The sequence below is a fragment of the Curcuma longa genome, chromosome 21, assembly GCF_044706935.1.
Source record: "Curcuma longa cultivar G26 ecotype Majalengka, Jawa Barat chromosome 21, ITB_CL_G26_1.1, whole genome shotgun sequence".
NCBI lineage: Eukaryota > Viridiplantae > Streptophyta > Magnoliopsida > Zingiberales > Zingiberaceae > Curcuma > Curcuma longa.
The window spans coordinates 13820388-13840003 of record NC_133881.1 but is presented as its reverse complement, the minus strand read 5'-3'; the positions used below and the strand labels follow the sequence as shown (position 1 = coordinate 13840003).

The following is a 19616-nucleotide window of genomic DNA, read 5'->3' as shown; positions in this document are numbered from 1 at the left end:
GAATTTTTTATGATCAGAAAAAAATACAGTCCTAAAAAAATTAAAAAACAATTTTTTTGTGAAGGTGATAGAATAAAGATTCAAAGGGTAGGCTTCAGTGTGTGTAACAACAATTTTAAGATCATAGACCGGAAAGCCTCACTGAAATCCGCTAAGATCTTAGAGATCATTCATCATCAGCCATTAATACCTACCAATCGACAAAGGAGGAAACAAAATTCTAATCCCGAGAGAAAACACTATCATCAATAAAAAGCAAAAGGAGCAATTTTTTTTCGAAGAGGGAAAAAAGAAGGGATTAAAAGAGTAAGCTTAACAACAATAATATTGAGATCGTATACAGGAAAGCCTCACTGAAATCCCCTAAGATGTTAAAGAGCGCTCATTATAATCTATTCCTCTAGGAGAAGAAGAAATCCACGAAACGATCAACGAAATTACCAAAACAACATACCGATCAGGGAGAACCCGAGGGTTGCGATGGCGACGAACTGTAAGACGATGCAGGCAGCGAGAGATCCTCCGCTTTCTATTTATAGAATGGAGGAATTGGACGGAGCAAAAGAATTTGATTAGGGTTTTGGGGCGAGGGTTGCGGCGCCGAGATGGATGCCTCTCAGCCGTCCGATTTAACAGGAGAACCAGGACCAATTGGGCTAACAATAGTGGTTTAGCCTTGTAGGCCCGGCCCAATAGCCCAATATAATGATTTACCTCATTAATAACATTTAACGAGCCTAATAAAAAACAACCAAGAGGTGCTTTATAATTATATCAAATATTAAATTATTTTTTCATAAGATCTCATTGACATGATAAATAAAGGGTATAAAAAGTATTTTAATTAATTGGATATAATGAAATCATAGGATTGTCCAAATAGGCATGCACGTAAGAATCATAGGATACTCCTCGGTAAACGATTAGCCGTTATTGGCCAAGTCACACAAGTTGGCTCCGACCGAGCGAGTGGCATGACTCATGGAGTTTCGGTGAAGGCGACAACGAAACGAACCGGCATGAGTGGTGGGCGAGCATGAGCAATTCATCTTTTGGCTTACTTGCTTTGTTAAGATCGCTTTACGATCTTTAGGATGAAGTGAAGCTACAATGGCAAATTTAGGACTTTTCCCTTCCTCCAAAAATCTTTCATTCCTCACCATCTTCTTAGGGCTCATTCCTTCAGTAGCCATGACCTAACACTAAAAAAAATAAAATAAAATTAGTTTATAAGATTTATTTAAATTAACATAAAAAATCATTAAATTGCTCCATATCAAGAAAAAGGAGAGGATAAACAATCAACAATTACATGAAATAGAGATTAAAGGGACAATCAAATGAAAGTAAATGCTCTTTGAGTATCATATTTAAATTAACAATTTCGACACGCATAGGGCTTTAAAGCTACGATCTCTCATCGTATCGTTAAATATAGTAGTCGTGCTTCGGAGGATCCAAAATAAGATAATGTGCCCTTTTAGCTCTTATTTTGGAAAGAAAAGATTAAGCTAAACCACCAATTAAAAGATCTAATGAAGAGAAAAATAGGTATCTTCTCATGGCCACGAGAGATTATTGCCTCAAATCAATTGAGTTCATTATTAATGCTCAGGGTGAAAATAAAGAACTCTTTCACAATTTGATCTAAATTTGCTTTTATTTAATTTAGACAGAAAAATATATTTTAATTTATGTTTTTGTATTCATAAATAGTGTATGTTCGATGCATTATTATGCTCTTATGTTGGTAATTAAATCGGAAATAATCAACCAAATTGATCTAATTTATAAATTCAATTTGATTTATTTAGAAGTTTTATTTTTAAAAAAGTCAGTTATTTGATTTTCTGTTTTGAATTTTGAAAATCAATTAAATCAATTTGTTATTAAACGATTAAGTTTTTTATTAAAAAAAGTTTAATATTAAAAAAAAGACAGTTAATTTGGTTACTAATTACTTATCGAATTAATCGATTTTTTATTAATTTAATTTTAATGACAAAATTTGATTCGTTCATTTGTTCGATTTCGAATTATTTAATTTAATCATTTCCAAGAGGCTGTTTAGTGAGGGCAAAATTGTAAAAACACATTCCCTCTTTTTTAGCAATAAATAAAAAAGGCCGCGACTAGCAGAGAGTTGGTTGAATCGCGACTCGTCGCCCTCGTGAAACCCTAGAGTCGACGATCGCCATGGGGTCGAGGATGCAGGAGCACGACGGAGCGAGCCCCGCGTGAGTCTCCCTTACCATCTCGTTTACTCGTTCGGTGTTCTGTAAGATTTCCTGTCGAACTCGCACTTGACAAGTTTTGCCCTTTCCGTTGGACGCAGGAAGATCTTCGTCGGCGGGCTTGCCAAGGATACGACCATGGGTTAGATATCTTGTCGTTTAATTTTTTTTCTGTCTGTTTTAGATTGAAAATTCATGCTGAAGGCTTACTTTCGTCGGCGCTGCTTTTATTGATCGCGGCGTATTTGTTGGTTTTCTGATATGAATGTGTTACGACTTGTCTAAAATTAACTTTTTGTTTGATGAACTAAGTTTATGGTGGTCTTTCCTTGATCTTTGTTTGCGTAGAATACAAGTTCAAGTAGGTGAAATGCAGAATATTCGCGTACATATTACTACCGTTATTGTCATCTTTGTCAACTCGGACTCGGGGAGAATTGATCGTTCACAAGTCAACTTAATTCATAGTTTCGATAGTTATTATCACAAGCCAACAATTTTTCAACAGTGGTTTGAAATTTAGTTGTCCTTTCGGAAAAATTGTTGTAAGAGATTTCTCTCGAGCAAGAGGAAGTATTACATATACCTGGAAGAGTTTCTCACCTTCCTTTTCAACAAGGCTAAGCCTAACTGAGACTTTTGATGAATCTAGATTGAAGTTTTCAACCAAATAACCTAGCTGGAATTTCAATACCATTTATACTGGTTTAACCCTAGCACATGTACAAATTTGCTTATTCTTTTACTCGGTTTGGAGGTTTGATGACATTGTTTGTAAGTGTGAATTACAGAACATAAGTTAATAGTTTAGATTTGATAAAGTTAATCCAGATGGTTAGTATGTGGCTACTGGCTAACAAAACTGCACATGTACAGTTGTAGTGAAGCAACCTAAATACTTGGCTATAAAGACTATGTATATATTGGTTTTGCAATTGAAAATTCGAGAAAAATTATTTGTTTTTGAAACTTGTATCTGGATTCATTAAAGAATCATGCTAGATTTAGTGGAATTTCATTCTTATTGTGTTTTGACAAGTGGGGCCTCTGTTTACGTTTAAATTAACTAATATTAAAGGTTCATGCAGTTCAATTGCCCAAGTATATTCATATAATCTTTCATTATTTCTTTTCACAACATGCTTGCACCCCAGCTGAAGAGTTCTATAGTCATTGTCTTCATTTTGTTCGTATTTATATGCACGTCATGTACCTTAGTTTCATGCCCTATAATATATATATATTTTTCATTTTATTAATAATATTTATTGTATGCTGGTCTTTAACAGCGACATTTGAGAAGCATTTTGCAAGGTATGGAAAGATTGTTGATAAAGTTATAATGAAAGACCGCAGCACAAACAGACCTAGAGGCTTCGGATTTATCACTTTTGATAATCCTTCCGTTGTTGACAAAGTCATTGAAGATACACATATTATCAATGGGAAGATGGTGAGTCTATTTTCCTGTCTAGATAGTTCGCCTTAATTGATTTGACTTTTCCTGTATGAGTTTCTTGTATGAGGTGTTCAACGTTTGATTATTTCTACAGTGAAAGTTTCAATTGCTGAATTGATTAATGCTCTATTCATTTTGTGTCAAAGGTTACCCTTGTTTGGTTGGTTACTTTGTTATTTGATGCAAAACATAGCATGCATCAGCTAATTTATTTTAATGATATATATCTAGATGATGGTCCTTCTTCACTTTTCTTGTCTTTGCTGATCTTGTCTATATTTCATCAATATGCGTGCTTAGGTTTACTAAGTGGTTTATAAATTTAGGTACTTTCTGATAGCTATGCTCATTCAGATTATGTTTTGATATGTTGGGATGATGTATCCTGAAAATATAGAAATGTCATTGTGATCATATTTGTAAACTCTGATGGGTTTCATGGCGTTGGATTGCTTACTAGAATGACTACCAGCAACCAGTCCAGAGCATGTTATTAATTTTGTGTTAGTTTTAATTCAGGATCTAATAGGTATGAAATTCAAGGTTCCATACAAGTTTCTTTTAAGAGTTTTTTTTTTCTATTTTAAGGAAGTTTTAATCTTACTCTCAAATGCTAATGTTTTCTCAGCACCTTATCATGCCTTTTGCAAAGATCTTATCCTGCTCTCTATCCAAAGCATGAAAATAAACTTTATTTTCTCTCTTCGTGGATGCCCTTTCAATTGCTTTTGTTATGGTATTTTGCAGGTTGAAATTAAACGAACAATACCCAAAGGATCTGCTCCTCTGAAGGATTTCAAAACACGGAAGATATTTGTTGGTGGGATATCTTTGAGTTTCACAGAAGGTATTTTGTGTTTAGTTTACAACCATTTGTCATTTCTTTTTCTGAGAAATTATCTTGAATATTTCCTTTTTGCTGATTTGCAGATGAACTTAAGGACTTTTTCTCTCAGTTTGGGAAGGTGGATAATCATGAAATCATTCGTGACCATGCAACCAACCGCTCTAGAGGCTTTGGTTTTGTAACATTTGAGTCAGAAAAAGTAGTAGATGATTTGCTAGCTAAAAACGGAAATATGATTGATCTAGCTGGTAGTCAGGTGAGGTTGCAATGTTATGGACCACCCAAAACATCAAACAATGCATGCACGGGAGTGTTCGTCAACATGAAAAATGATTTCTTGTCTCTTACTAGTCTACTCAGAGTTTTTTTTCTTCCTTGTTTACTTTCTAGAACTTATGGCTTAGATTTTCTTGATTTTGGGGATAAACAATATGTTAGTGTTAGAATCTTCTGTAGCTGTTTGGCATGCTGGGACTAGGTTGATGTTCTTGCTTTGTTGTAGGTGGAGATCAAGAAGGCTGAACCAAAGAATTCCCTCAACCCAACATCTGCATTTGGTAGTGAACCTAGGACGAGGCACTTTGGTGATAGTTTTAGCAGATACGGCAGCTATAGTGGTTTTGCAGGTGGCTCATATGGTCCTCCTCTGCATAGGACATCTGGAGGGTATGGCCCTAGACCTGGCGGATATGGTGGTTATGCAGGTATTGGTAGTCAATATGACAGTGGATATGGCGGTTTCTCACGAAGCATAGAGAATTATCATGGTTATTCTAGCCGTCTTGGTTTTTATGGTGGGCACGGTGGGGGTCACAGTGGAAGTAGCTTTGGTGGCTATGGCCGAGAAGCTGGGGGTTATAGCGGTTCTACCTACAGTGGTGGTTATGAGTCACCAGGTGCTGGCTACGGCTCAGGTGGATTCTACAGTAGCAACGCAAATTATGGCCATAGTGCAGGTCGATACCACCCATATGGAAGATAGGAAAAGAGGCAGTGCAGTACATTGCTAGATAACACAATCAGGTTGCACTAGTTCCTGGATATCATATGATGCGATAGACATTTAGCTAACTCGAGTCTTTCTATAAGGATTCTTGTGGTTATTTTATTATGTAGCTTTCTATGATACACCTGTAACATCTAGCAGTTTGAACTAGAAGATGTTTGCGTTTAGATATGCAGTTTCATGTTGAGGCACCTGTATAAATATCTAGAAAGCTTGAACTAGAAGAACCTCTAAGGTGCTACATTTTCACTAGTGAATTGTAGCATTTTTTATGTAGTGGCAACTTCCTTAGCATCTTCGATGCGAATGGCATTTTGATTAAATCATTGTAGGCAGTTTGTTTCTCTAGATAAAGTAACACTGGTTAGATCTATGTAGTTTATGTTGCTTGCAGGAAAATTTATCAAAATCCATAGTGAATTTGGGGTTGCCTTCTCCAGGCATAGATAAGGCCATTCCTTTTACATGCTCCATGGGTTCCTGACATCCAATTTGTTACTTTGATCAGATGATTTAGATTCTAAGCTTCAGTTTGTTAAGTAACCAAGCTCTGCAATTCTGTTTCGTTTGGCATTTTCATGCTTCAATGAATTATTAATTAATGTAATTTAAGTTTTTCAATGTTCACTTTCTGTTATTGACATGAAAAGCCAACAACAAAAATGATGTTTGTTCTTTCAATTTGCATTTCGTTTCACCTTAAAATTTATTTATTCTTCTTATCTCTTATTCAATGCAATTTGGAGATGAGTTATTTGTTGCTGGTATAGGCATTACTAACAAGTGTGTATATATTTTCTCCATTTGGCTGAGTTTCTGATATCTTGGAATTTGTACTTGTCTAATTAAATCTCAGTAAAGATGAACAATTAAATTAGATCACTACAAGAAAATCATAGATTAATGAATGTTAATCTATGAATAAGGGGGGAAAAATCCTGAAACATTTGTTAATGCCTCCAAATTATTGCTCTTAAAGCAATGTTAATGGTGGCTTGTCCTAGATAGTCTTGCTAGAGAGGAGGGAAAAATCACCCTCTTGAGCTGTTTGTATATTTTGTGAAAAATGTAAGGGAATTTGTTGTGCTTTTACCACAATATCTATCGAGTCGTGTTAATCGAGCAATATGGAAGTATGGATTGTGTATTTTAGATAAATTTTTGGGCATAATTGAGTTGGTGATGACGGAACAGACTTGTTAAAATGGGTGTGGTCAATTGTAACTTCTCGATTTACTTTTTCATAAATGGTCGTGGGATTGACCGTGTGAGGTTGATGGGGTGAATTTTATTTTTTACTAAAATGTGTTTTGGATAAAAAGATTAAAAATTAATTCATATTTTTGACAATTGACAATAAGTGCTCGATATTGTGAGTGCTAGCTTAAAACAAACTACGAAGAATTATCACTTTTTTATTTTTTTGACGATTAACATTAAGTGCTAAACTTCTTTCACTATGAATCCCATAATATTGCAATCTATGATCTATAGATTTTTTCTTTCTTTCTATTTTAATGGTTATTGCAATTGTTAATTTTAAAAATCCATAATACACGAAGGTACACTTGGCAAGTGGAGCAGCCAGTCGATATCTTTAATTATATTAAAAACATCGAATAATTAAAATTATGTCAAGATTGTGATTTTCTAACAAAAATATAAACTCGATAAGTTTGTAATGCATTAAGTATGAACAAAAATAGTAAAACTTTTGAATAAATAATGAATACATTTTCATCTAAGTTTTAATGGTTTGGCGTCACAATGGAAAAAAAATTAATTTTTAATTCAAGGTTTTTTTAATTATTTAATCATAATAACCTGATATGGAGAGTGATGACACCAAATTGATTTTATAAACAACAAAATATCAAATTGATTTTAAAAATTCAAATAAATTACCAATTTTGTTTCTAAAAATATTGCTTTTGTGAATGCTAAATTTGAGAAATTAAATTTATAAATTTAAAATACCGTGCATTGCTATTGGACCTGGTTAATTAATTAAATTTCATTACTAAATGGATTACCAATATCCGGGTTGTGACCTAATGATTTATTACTATGCACGTGTGTATATATATATATATATATATTATGCGAGGTAAAAAAATCAAAAAGATCTCCGACTACAGCGTATTTGCAAGAATTTTCTTCTAAATGAGGAACGCAATCAAAGGATGTTTATAATTTAAATATCATCCTCGACATTTAGATTGGCCGCCATATTTAAAAAGTATTTTTTAAAATTTATTACTATTAATGAAAATATTATTTGTTTTAGAAATAATGAAACTATAGTATTCAAACAAGTAATTATCAATATGATTTACCCTGGTGGTCGAGTGGGAAACTTTCGTGGGATCCGGATTGGCCACCCCCAAGGATTGAGTTCATGAGACTGACTGGGATTTATCATTTTTTTATAATGTGTATAAGTTACCTAGTAACTACTATAACATGTTTAAAATAAATTAATTAGGATTTAAAATTTATATTGTGTAGAAATTATCGAATAGCTATTACAACATATAAAAGTTAGTTAATAGTTGCTACAACATGTTTAAGGTAAATTTAGAGTTTAAAATTTAAGATTGTAGTAGTTATATAATAACTTTAACTTTTTAAAAATGATTTTTAATGAATTTTAAATAATTTTAATTTAATTAGTAAATAGTATTTTGATATAATATTATTTAGAAACTTTAAAATCTAAATCCTAAATTCTAAATAGACTCTAAATACCTTGTAACAACTAATAGGTAGCTTCTACATGGTGAAAATCCTAAATTCATCCTCAACACATTTATAACAACTAATTGGTAGTTTCTACATGATGTAAATATTAAATTCTAAATTCATCATAAATATGTTGTATCAGCTATTCAATAACTTTCACACATTATAGCAACTCTGAGTAATTACTACTATACAACAATACTAGATCAAGGGATATTTTTACAATAAAATCATCGAAGAGCTGTCTATTTGTAAGGGTAAGCAAAAATTTGATTAAATTGAATTAATTGATGGAATTTAAAAGTCCAGTTGGATTATTTTAAAAAATTAATTAAAAAAATTGATTAATTCGAACATCGATTTTGATTTTAAAATTTCCAATTCTATTAAACTGAATAAGTAAGGTCTTAAATCTTTAAATCAAGAAATTCTAATTAATCCTTAATTCCAAATTAACCTAATTGAAAGTTAAAATTGGATAGAAATATATAATTGTTGCTCAAAAATTTGATTAAGTTTGGTCAAATCCAAATTAAATGATATTTTATTGATTTGATTTATTTATTTTTTTAAAAGTTCAATCAGTTCAACGATTTTTAAAAAAAATTAATTTATTCGATTTTAATTTGATTAAATAGGTTTGACCGATTTAATTTAAACCGATTACTCAATTCTATCCCTTTGATTTTAATTAAAAATAAGATAAGTATATCAAACTATTTTATAAAGGATGAAAGTTCATTTGATTTTTACCCGGCCCTTATTATTATCCTCCACTAAAAATGCATATAATTATTCCCAAAAAATAAATTTTGAAAAAATTAAATATATTTAATATAATTCTTAACAGAGAACAATATTAAAGAGGAACATGATCAATATATTACAACCTCTACCGAGTCTTCCGCTAAGTAATAAATCTGCACATGAATTAGTCAACTATATTCATTAAAAAAATAATTTAATTTTTTTTAAAAAAATATTTTATTAATTATCCTTAATACGTACCCGTACGTTAATCTCGACCTTATCAAGCAAACGGCCACCTTAAAACAATTTAAAACTAAATTCTCCTATAAATAATCAATCCGTTTTTGCCATATATCCTTTAAGAAGAGAGAAGAGAAAAAGAACGAGAAAGCTTTTGGGATGGCAACTTCAATTGAGGAGGATAATCCCTCCTTCGACTCAAAGATTAATGGTACGTTTTCGTTGTTAAGATCATAAAAGTTTAAGTTTATTGAAATTAATTATGTTTGTTCGATATCGACAGAAGAAAAAGAGAATGATTGTCCGATCGAGGAGGTGCGGCTGACGGTGTCGACGGCCGACGACCCGTCGGAGCCGTGCCTGACGTTCCGCACGTGGGTGCTGGGCGTCATCTCGTGCGTCCTCCTGTCGTTCGTGAACCAGTTCTTCGGGTACCGCACGAACCAGCTGTCGATCTCGGCGGTGTGCGTCCAGATCGTGGCGCTGCCCGTCGGGCGGTGGATGGCCCGAGCGCTGCCGGCGACGGAGGTCAGGCTTCCGTTCACCGGGTGGGGGTTCTCCCTCAACCCAGGGCCGTTCACCATGAAGGAGCACGTGCTCATCACCATCCTCGCCAGCTCCGGCACCGGCGGGATCTACGCCGTCAATATCTTGACCATCGTCAAGGCCTTCTACCACCGCAGCCTCAACGTCATGGCCGCCCTCCTCCTCACCCAGACAACTCAGGTGACGATTTTTTCGGATTGCACCTTGGAGTTTAAAAAATTAGCTTTTCAGGTTTATGATTTTTATTTTATTTTTGTAAATTTAGTTGTTAGGTTATGGATGGGCTGGATTATTCAGAAAATACTTGGTGGATTCTCCTTATATGTGGTGGCCATCGAATCTTATTCAAGTTTCCCTTTTCAGGTATATATATTTCTATTTATTTCTCATAAATAAATAAATATATTTTAAGGTAGTTTTCTAAGGGGTTAACTGAATTAATTTTGTTCCGTAAATGTTTAAATTATGTGGGTTAAAATGAATAGTTTTACTGATACTTGCTATCGCCGGAAACAGAGCATTGAACGAGGAAGAGCGGCGGCCGAAGGGCGGCCTCTCCCGGTTGCAGTTCTTCATCATCGTCACTGCCTGTAGCTTCGTCTACTACATCGTCCCCAACTACCTGTTCCCCGCCATCGGCTCCCTCTCCTTCATCTGCTGGATCTGGAAGGACTCGATCGTTGCCCACCAGGTCGGCTCCGGTCTCCACGGCCTCGGTCTCGGTGCCCTCGCCTTCGACTGGGCCGCCGTCACCTCCTTCCTCGGCAGCCCCATGGCCGCCCCTCCTTTCGTCCTCTTCAACGTCCTCGTCGGCTACTTCGCCCTCATCTACGTCCTCGTCCCCGCCGCCTACTGGCTCAACATCTACGACGCCCGCCGCTTCACCTTCTTCACCTCCCGCCTCTTCGACTCCTCCGGCAAGCACTACGACCTCGACCGCATCCTCGACTCCGCCACCTTCTCCCTCGACGTCCAGAACTACAACAACTACAGCGAGATCTACCTCAGTATCTTCTTCGCCATCTCCTACGGCCTCGGCTTCGCCGCCCTCACCTCCACCGTCTCCCACGTCTTCCTCTTCGAAGGGAAAAACATGTTCAAGCTCTGGCGCCAGGCTACGGCCAAGATCAACGAGAAGTTCCTCGACGTCCACGGCAGGATCATGAAGGCCAACTACGAGGCGGTACCGCAGTGGTGGTTCTACCTCGTCCTCCTCGTGGTCACCGGCCTCTCCATCTTCGCCTGCGAGGGCTTCGGCGGCGCCCTCCAGCTCCCTTACTGGGGAATCCTCTTGGCCATGCTCATGGCCGTCTTCTTCACCTTGCCAATCGGAGTCATCACAGCCACCACCAACACGGTAACAACTCAATTCCTCTCGATCTTTCTCCAAGAATTTGTATGAAATCTCTCTGTTCAATTTGCAGACGCCGGGGCTCAATATCATCACAGAGATGGTGATCGGTTACATTCTACCGGGGAAGCCATTGGCCAACGTGGTGTTCAAGACCTACGGCTACATAAGCATGACTCAGGCGTTGACTTTCCTGAGTGATTTCAAGCTTGGCTACTACATGAAGATCCCTCCAAAGTCAATGTTCATCGCTCAGGTAATCAAGTGATTAATTGCGGGAAGTAATTCGATGTGCAGTTCGTGCTGACTTTGCTCTTGTTTCAATTCAGCTGGTGGGGACGTTGATCGCGAACGCGGCCTACTTCGGCACGGCCTGGTGGTTGCTCACCGGCGTGCCCAACATCTGCGACACCGACGTGCTGCCACCGGACTCGCCCTGGACGTGCCCCGGCGACGACGTCTTCTACTCCGCCTCCATCATCTGGGGCGTCGTGGGCCCCGCCCGCATGTTCGGGCCCCGGGGGCACTACCGCGCGCTCAACATCTTCTTCCTCGTCGGCCTCCTCGCCCCCCTCCCCGTCTACCTCCTCCACCGCCAGTTCCCCGACAAGAAGTGGATCCCTCTCATCAACTTCCCGGTCATCTTCGGCGCCTGCGGTATGATGCCGCCGGCGCACGCCATCAACTACAACTCCTGGTTCATCGTCGGCTTCCTCGTCAACTACTGGGCCTTCAAGCGCCACAAGCAGTGGTGGGGCCGCTACGCCTACGTCCTTTCAGCGGCCATGGACGCCGGCACCAGCTTCATGGCGGTGCTGGCCTTCTTCGCGCTGGGAAACTACAACATCTACTCCGTCAACTGGTGGGGCGGCGTCGTCGACGACTACTGCCCTCTCTCCGGTTGCCCAACCGCCGCCGGCGCCTACATCCCCGACGGTTGCCCCCAACTCCATTGACGCAGCTTTTATATACATATATAAACTTATTTTATTAATTAAGTCTCGGGTAAAAATTAAATGTGCACTCTTTTATTTAGTGTAATCCTCTAGCTATCTCTTGTGAATATATTTTTATTTTCTAAATTGTCATTATTTTAATATTATTATAGCTGCCACAATTCATAACTACTATAATATATATATTTTAATTTTAATGAACATAAATAAATTATATTATAACAATTATGAATCATACTACTATAATAATTTGAGTTGTTATTGATCAACATAATTCAATTCTAATCAATATTTATAAATTATATTATAATTATTATAATTTATAATTGTTACATTATAGATATTTTATTTTTATTAATATTATATCATAATAATACTTTGAATCGGATCAATATTAATAATTAATTTTTTAATTAAGTGTTTTTTGTAACATTTTCAATTTAATTATGTTTAATTAATGAATATGTTCTAAGTTACTTTATTGAGTTACACAAATGTTTCTAAAACATTCAAAAACAAAATAAAAATAAATAAGATATTATTCGATTCATCGATAATATTCACATTCCAACCTTATCACGATCTATTTATAGGATATTACAAATAAATATTAAATTTAATTAACTAAATATTAGTTGATATTGCCACGTAGGCAAATCATTAACTTTATAGACAAATTATTCTAAATTCACGGTGGCAATTTAACTTCAAAGCTAAACCTTTTTCACTTTTTAAAAGAAAAAGCTAATGTCTTATTTGAGATTTAATATATTTTTTTTAAATATCAAATTTTATTTTAAATTTTAGCAGGTAATAACTTTTTAGGTCTACAAACATTCAATCTTGTCGAGAATTATGCCAATCTATGAAATTGATTTCCTTCCGTCCAAGTAAACACAATATTATATTGAAAAATGATACACTACATGAAAAATGTAACATGAAACTCAACATGACACACTCAATTGCATAGATGTGGGTTCCACTGCATAAATGTGGGTTCCACTATATGGAGTATATCATGTTGAATTTCATACTACATTTTTCATATAGTGTATCATTGTTCTTGTATTTTAAGACGCATTTTCATATTAGTCCTAATCGATCACTATTTATACAAAAGAGACTTATTATGAATTTATCACAAGTATTAATATAATGAATAATGTTATATTATATGAAAATTTTAACATGAAACGTAACATGACACACGTAGCAGTCCGCATATGCCATGCCACATGGCTTTGGATCTTTGATTGTATCTCTATTTCTTTGTAACTTGTCATAAATGAGATCGATTCGTTGGCTCCTACAGCTCTCCCTTCGAACATTATGAGATAAAGGCAAAGAAGAGGAAAAAAAGCCATGTGGCATGGTATATGTGGACTCCCATATGTGTTATATTACCTTTCATATCAAAATTTTCATATAGTGTATCATTGCTCAAAATACAATATTTCCCTTATTTAAAATTCGTTTTTTTTCCCTTGTCTTCTTTTCCATTTATAAAAGCACAAGAAATTAGAGTGTTCAAAAGACTGAGAAGGGAAGAAGAAGAAAGCAGTCCACCACTCCCCTCCAGTTTTGAAATCATCCAACTCCATCGCAAATTCCAAGCCTAACCCGAGATTTACTGCGCTCTCCTACTCCGGATCCGTCCGCAGCACAATGGGGATCGCCTCACAGGACGTGATCAGGCAGCTCTCCGTGCTCATCGACCAAGGTCGCCTTCTTTCTCCTCCTTTCTCGTAGATTTGACTTGTTTTGTGGTTATTGACGTCTGTACGGGTCGGTTTTATGGCAGTGGAGGAGCATTTGAAGGTTACATTTCAGGTTTGTACTTTTGTCACGCTAGATCTGTGTAGGTGCTTCGTTGGTTTCTAGGAATTTGACGATCTGCATTTCTTCTATGCGTGCTTGTACTTCCTCTTGAGTATCTTGAAGAGAACTGGAAGTCTATTATTAATTTTTTCCAAGAATAAGTATGCGAGTGTTTTTTTTTTAAAATAAAATTTGATTTCCCCCCCTTCAGTAGCAGTTATTGCTGAGGAGTGTTTGAAGCGTGAATTGTGGTTCATTGTATTGTGTTCTTAGAGTATGAGGGTTGTAATTATGGTTTTTTGTGGAAGTACATATCAAATGTCCTCTAAATTGATTTAAAGATGAGATGATATCAGGTGGACCTTTCATAGAGTCAGAAAAATATTGAACATTTTGATGCTTCCACTGGTGATAGCTTCTATTGTATCCTCGATTAGTTAACGGCTATTGCTTGAGATAACATTCAGCTTAGATCTTGCAGTTGTGAGCTTAATTGCTCATGGAGTTCGACGATGGAAAATTGCTGTTTCATTATGTTGAAGTCCCCCATTTACGAGGAAAAAAAAGAGTTTGGCTCGTAATTGTCATATATGCACACACTAATCTCTTTCTAGTAATCCAGTTAGCTTACTAGTTTACCATAGGACATTTTGGCTATTCCTTGAAGAGGTTCCAAAGAGCTTTGCAGTTATGTGAAACATGCTATTGAATTTGGGGACAGGAAAAATTGTATCGCTCATATTAATGAGACGGGCAAAAGTCAAAAGGGCACCCCTTTTGATTGGAATTGTCAAAGGGTGCCCCTTGTTCACTTATTATCAGATGGAAATCCATTCTCTGATAATCCTTTTTCTAATGGAAAAAATCTTTAGTGTTTTTGCATTCTCTGGTAGTTCTTTCAATAGGCGATGCTATGCAACCATGCTACTTAAGATGAGATTATGGTCTATTTAATTTATCTTCCATGACTCAATATGCACCTTCTGATTTGCAGAATGTTCATCAGGGCCATCCAAATGAAACTTTGGTGCGCTTTCTTAAGGCTAGAGAGTGGAATGTTTTCAAAGCACAAAAGATGGTATTCTGTATATTGGCTACGTGCATTTTGATTCTTGTTTATAAGTGAGAAAACACCATTTTTAATTCTGAATTCCAGATGTCCATTTTTATTGCAGTTGGTAGACTCTTTAAACTGGAGGATACAAAATCATATTGATGATATTCTCTCTGTAAGTTTCTCATAATTATTTTACAATATATCATTCATGCCATGAAAGTACTTTGATTTGTGGGATTGAATGCTAAGGGATATTTTTTTTGATCAGTTGACTTTTTATCTGGAACTTGCCTATACTTTCAAATGTAGCATTAACAAATGACAATTGCATTTATTTATTTTTTGTTTATAGGTTTAAAATAGGGCAAGATATTTGTTCAGATAAAGATATTTTAGGAGATCATTTAGAAAGGAAAAAACTTCAAGAAAGAATCGTTGAAACAAAATCATCGACAAGTTAGCTACATTTCACCATAGTTTCCAGATTTTTTCCATAAAAATAGTATTTATCTGGGAAACCAATGATTTATATAAGATCAACAAGAGCCTAATAAATGCTTTAAGTGCTAGATGGTAATATACTGAACCTTCAATTGTCGTATACGTTTTCCTATTCTCTAATGAATTTTCCTTTTTCCATGCAGAAACCTATAACTCCAGTTGAATTGTATAGAGGGATTCGTGATTCACAGCTCATAGGAATGTCAGGATACACTAAGGATGTAATGCTCCCTTTCTATAGCTAATATGTTTCCAATTAATTCAGTTTATCCATGCTACATGCTGCTATCTTAGTTAATCACTGAAGTATCTGTCATTGTTGTACTTTACGGGACTGGGTGTCCTGGCTCATGTTGTACCTTTCTAGTTGTCTATGTTTTTGACTTGGATCCTGAAATACATACACATACTGTATAGAAACTAACATCAGGGATAACTAAGGTATAAAATTGGTAGACTATTACTTGGCTTTCTCTTTTAAGTTCGCATAGTGGGAAAGTGGGAGGATAACACACTGATATTTCTTTTTTCATGTTGTTTGTGCAAGAAAAATTTAAACAAGAAGATTTAACATTTTGATTTGGACTCCAAGATGATGCTTAATGCCTGAGATTGATTTGCATATCATGTAGGTTCAACAACTCTTTGCAACAATATAATGAATGTATACTACTTACAAGTTGAAGTTGATTTCTATTTTCTTTTATTTTGTTCTTTGGAGTTTGGATGTTGTCTTGCTTCATATATTCTCCAACTTTCTCATCCTATATAACAGATAAATATCCATTTTGTCATAACTCGAGATTAAGGAAATATACAACAACAACAACAATCAAGCCTTCTCCCACTAGGTGGGGTTGGAGAGTAAGGAAATAGATTCTAGAAACATATTCTTCAAAGAAAATGAAAAATCTTTTGTTTCTATAAAGACTATAAGGTCTTTTCATGGTAACAACTATAAGGTCTTTTCATGGTAACAGAACAATTTTGCCAAATTCCCTTTGTACTTGAAATTTTGATAATTTTCTAATTTTTTTGTCGTCTTACTATTGGACAGGGTAACCCTGTTTTTGCAATAGGTGTTGGCCTCAGCGCATATGATAAAGCATCAGTAAGTTCTCTGAAGTTCTTTCTTATATTTACTCAATCTGTTACCTTTGGGTCTAAAAACAAATGAAGTAGGCAAATTAGATGACTGATTATCAGTCTCACTGATACAACACCAAAATCTAATCAAAATTCACAAACAGAATTGAGATGAAATTGGCATGGTATGAGGCATAACTATCCGATATAATGAAATAAACAAACTCATATAGAGTGCTTAAACTCGTAAGAGGAAAATTATTAGCCAAAGATTGATTTACATGGAGGAATCCATATTTTTTTTAAAGATTCCAATCCGAACAAATTGAAAATAAACAAAACAATTAAAGAAAGAACTAACTCTATTCCTAAAAATACTCAATAAAAATAGGAAATAAATAAATTAGAAATCCAATTAAATTAAATAGAACGTCTACCAAAACTTTTCAATACTATCCTAAATATGACTATTAACAACTTGAAGGCTGCCTTTGAATATCTATTTTCCCTATTGAAATTATGTTGTAGGGCATGCTACTTTATGGCATCCCTATGTAAATAGCAAATGTTTCTTCTTTGTAACAGTCTGATTATTCAGATGCCAATTGCATGCAGGTTCATTACTACATACAATCACATATTCAGATGAATGAGTACCGTGATCGTGTCATCTTGGTGAGCTGCGATCTGATTTGTCTACTTGCAAAGTGTTTATTCTGTTTCCATTTATTCTTTTTCGTTTTAGCCTGCTGCGACTAAGAAGTACGGACGCCATATTGCCACATGTGTGAAAGTTTTGGATATGACTGGTCTAAAGCTTTCAGCATTGAGTCAAATAAAGGTACTTTGTTGCCTTTTTCTTTATTGTTTCAGGCCACTATGGTTTTCTATTACATTCTTGTTGAATAAGTTACAAGTGGCTGAATTTACCACTCTGTCTTTTCACAAAACTGGTAATTGGTATGCCAACTATGCAAACGATTGTAGTTTATTAGAATTTGTGCTTGAATGGTCTTCTAAACTAAAACTTTAGCGTAACAATTTACATTGAAGGTCAGACAGAGTCTTTATTTTCTGAGACAAAACTATCGTAGAAACTCTGGAATTCATCAAGATGCTCCATTTGGAGTTTTTCCTGAGAGGTTTTGATGTAGATTTCTTGGAGGAACACAGCACGCTATGCATTTAGGGAGAGTTGCATACTCAAGTGGGATGTTTGTTACACTTGAATCATTTGTGTATACTTGAGATACGGAGTCACGCAGGCGGTAATATTACGTATAGTAATGGGATTGCCTGCATGATGTTATTTCATATAGTTTTATATTGACACAATGACATGATGTGTTTATAACACAATTAGCATGACATACCATGAATTGTCACCTCTAGTCACGAGTTCACGGGGATGCACACGTAGTCACTGGATCGATGGGCTATCAGATGTAACTATTAACCATTTCCAAAAGCAAATAGGTATACACCTTGTTTAATTAACAATATATTTTTTCTGAAATATTTCTAAGCAGGTATCTCGATTAATTTAGTATACATATATGTATGCATTCCTTTACACGGTTTGATTATTCATTGCAGTTACTAACAGCAATATCCACCATTGATGACTTAAATTACCCCGAAAAGACAGAGACTTATTATATTGTTAATGTCCCATATATATTTTCAGCATGCTGGAAGGTAAACATCAATGACTTTGTATTCAGAATGGTCTCTACCTAGCCGATCTATTGCTGCAAGAAGCATGAGAACTTACTGAAAATTTTGTATTTGTTTTTCCAGGTTGTCAAGCCTCTATTGCAAGAAAGAACACGAAGGAAAGTGCAAGTGCTGCAAGGTTGTGGCACAGATGAGTTGCTGAAGGTACAAAAATTTCAGTTATACGTGCTTACTTAATACCAAAAGCTTCTCCAATGCAGACTAATTGATACAATTGAATCTTATTGATGTCAACACACTGTACACAGAATGCTAATCTTATTACTCCCATTTCTAGTTATGATCAAGTGTTCTTTCTTACTACAAAGTGTGATAAATTGTTGCATTATTTTGTAGTTGAAGCTCTAGTTTTCCAGTTGCATCTCACCCACCACCTAATTCTAAAACAAGAAAACTAGATGAAGGCCCCCTACCTTGTTTTATAGTTCCGACCATTTGCCTGCTCCCCATCCAAAAGTCGAACCCAGTTCTTTATTTGCATCAGGATTAAATGGTAACCAGATTTGGCAGTTAAATCAGGGCCTTCACTCGAATTTGCATGAAAGGCTCCTTCACGCTAGCTTATTCCCTAGTTCATAGATACCAGATAAACAAAAGCATGAATGTTTGTCCCATCCTAACCAGTGTTCTTGTCAATGGATCAATGCAGATAATGGACTATGCAAGTCTTCCCCACTTCTGCAAAAGAGAAGGTTCTGGCTCCTCTCGATATTCATCCTCCGGATTCAATGACTGCTTCTCCTTGGACCATCCCTTCCACCAACAGCTTTACAGCCACATCAAGCAGCAAGCACAAGGCAGAGCATTCATTGTGCCACTGAAGCAAGGATCTTTTCATGTAGACGTGCCCGAGCCATGCTCCGAGGGGATTAGTATCGCTAAAACCATCGAGTCAGAGCTCCATAAGATCGGAAACAACAATGGGCTCATCCACTCACTCAGTGATCTCAACATCGACAGCACATAATGCTAAGTCGCTCATCTTATTGATGTCAATTCAAGTTATGTTGGGTGTACAAGTATGGAACCGACCGTGTGAAGCCGTTGAGGTGGTGAATTCTATCTTTATGCTGAAGAAGAAGGGTGTATAAGTAAAACCACTTGCGATTGCTGGATGCAGTTTTAGTTTCAAGTAGTTTCAAATTTGCAGCCATATGAGGGGATGAACTGTGATGTTGGAGGGCATGTAATCTTACAAACTTACTGAATGTAGACTTCTTTTGTTATTTAAGTTAATATATTTCTAAAGTTATGGTGTGTCAATGTGTTTATGGAGATTTTAT

General features: G+C 35.9%; 3 protein-coding genes and 1 non-coding gene across 4 annotated transcripts; 3 read left to right on the top strand and 1 right to left on the bottom strand.

The window, feature by feature from the left end:
• Positions 1–89: 89 nt before the first annotated feature.
• On the bottom strand, positions 90–183 carry LOC141815720 (small nucleolar RNA R11/Z151). Its single transcript, XR_012600592.1, has one exon. It is a non-coding gene; the product is annotated as a small nucleolar RNA R11/Z151 (small nucleolar RNA).
• Positions 184–2152: 1969 nt separating this feature from the next.
• Positions 2153–5891, top strand: LOC141814680 (uncharacterized). Its single transcript, XM_074702619.1, has 6 exons — positions 2153–2237; positions 2336–2376; positions 3524–3687; positions 4441–4540; positions 4624–4796; positions 5043–5891. Exons 1-6 carry the CDS (start codon positions 2197–2199, stop codon positions 5520–5522), a joined length of 999 nt encoding a protein of 332 aa, XP_074558720.1. The 5' UTR covers positions 2153–2196; the 3' UTR covers positions 5523–5891.
• Positions 5892–9566: 3675 nt separating this feature from the next.
• On the top strand, positions 9567–12131 carry LOC141815231 (oligopeptide transporter 5-like). Its single transcript, XM_074703142.1, has 5 exons — positions 9567–10004; positions 10090–10187; positions 10341–11181; positions 11249–11431; positions 11505–12131. The coding sequence occupies exons 1-5, from the start codon at positions 9780–9782 to the stop codon at positions 12129–12131; spliced, it is 1974 nt and encodes a 657-aa protein (XP_074559243.1). The 5' UTR covers positions 9567–9779.
• A 1559-nt stretch (positions 12132–13690) lies between these two features.
• On the top strand, positions 13691–19540 carry LOC141814389 (phosphatidylinositol/phosphatidylcholine transfer protein SFH3-like). The gene is made up of 11 exons (XM_074702348.1): positions 13691–13854; positions 13936–13964; positions 14947–15030; positions 15128–15181; positions 15654–15731; positions 16568–16621; positions 17212–17271; positions 17342–17437; positions 18193–18294; positions 18397–18477; positions 18983–19540. Exons 1-11 carry the CDS (start codon positions 13800–13802, stop codon positions 19298–19300), a joined length of 1011 nt encoding a protein of 336 aa, XP_074558449.1. The 5' UTR covers positions 13691–13799; the 3' UTR covers positions 19301–19540.
• The last annotated feature ends 76 nt before the right edge of the window (positions 19541–19616 follow it).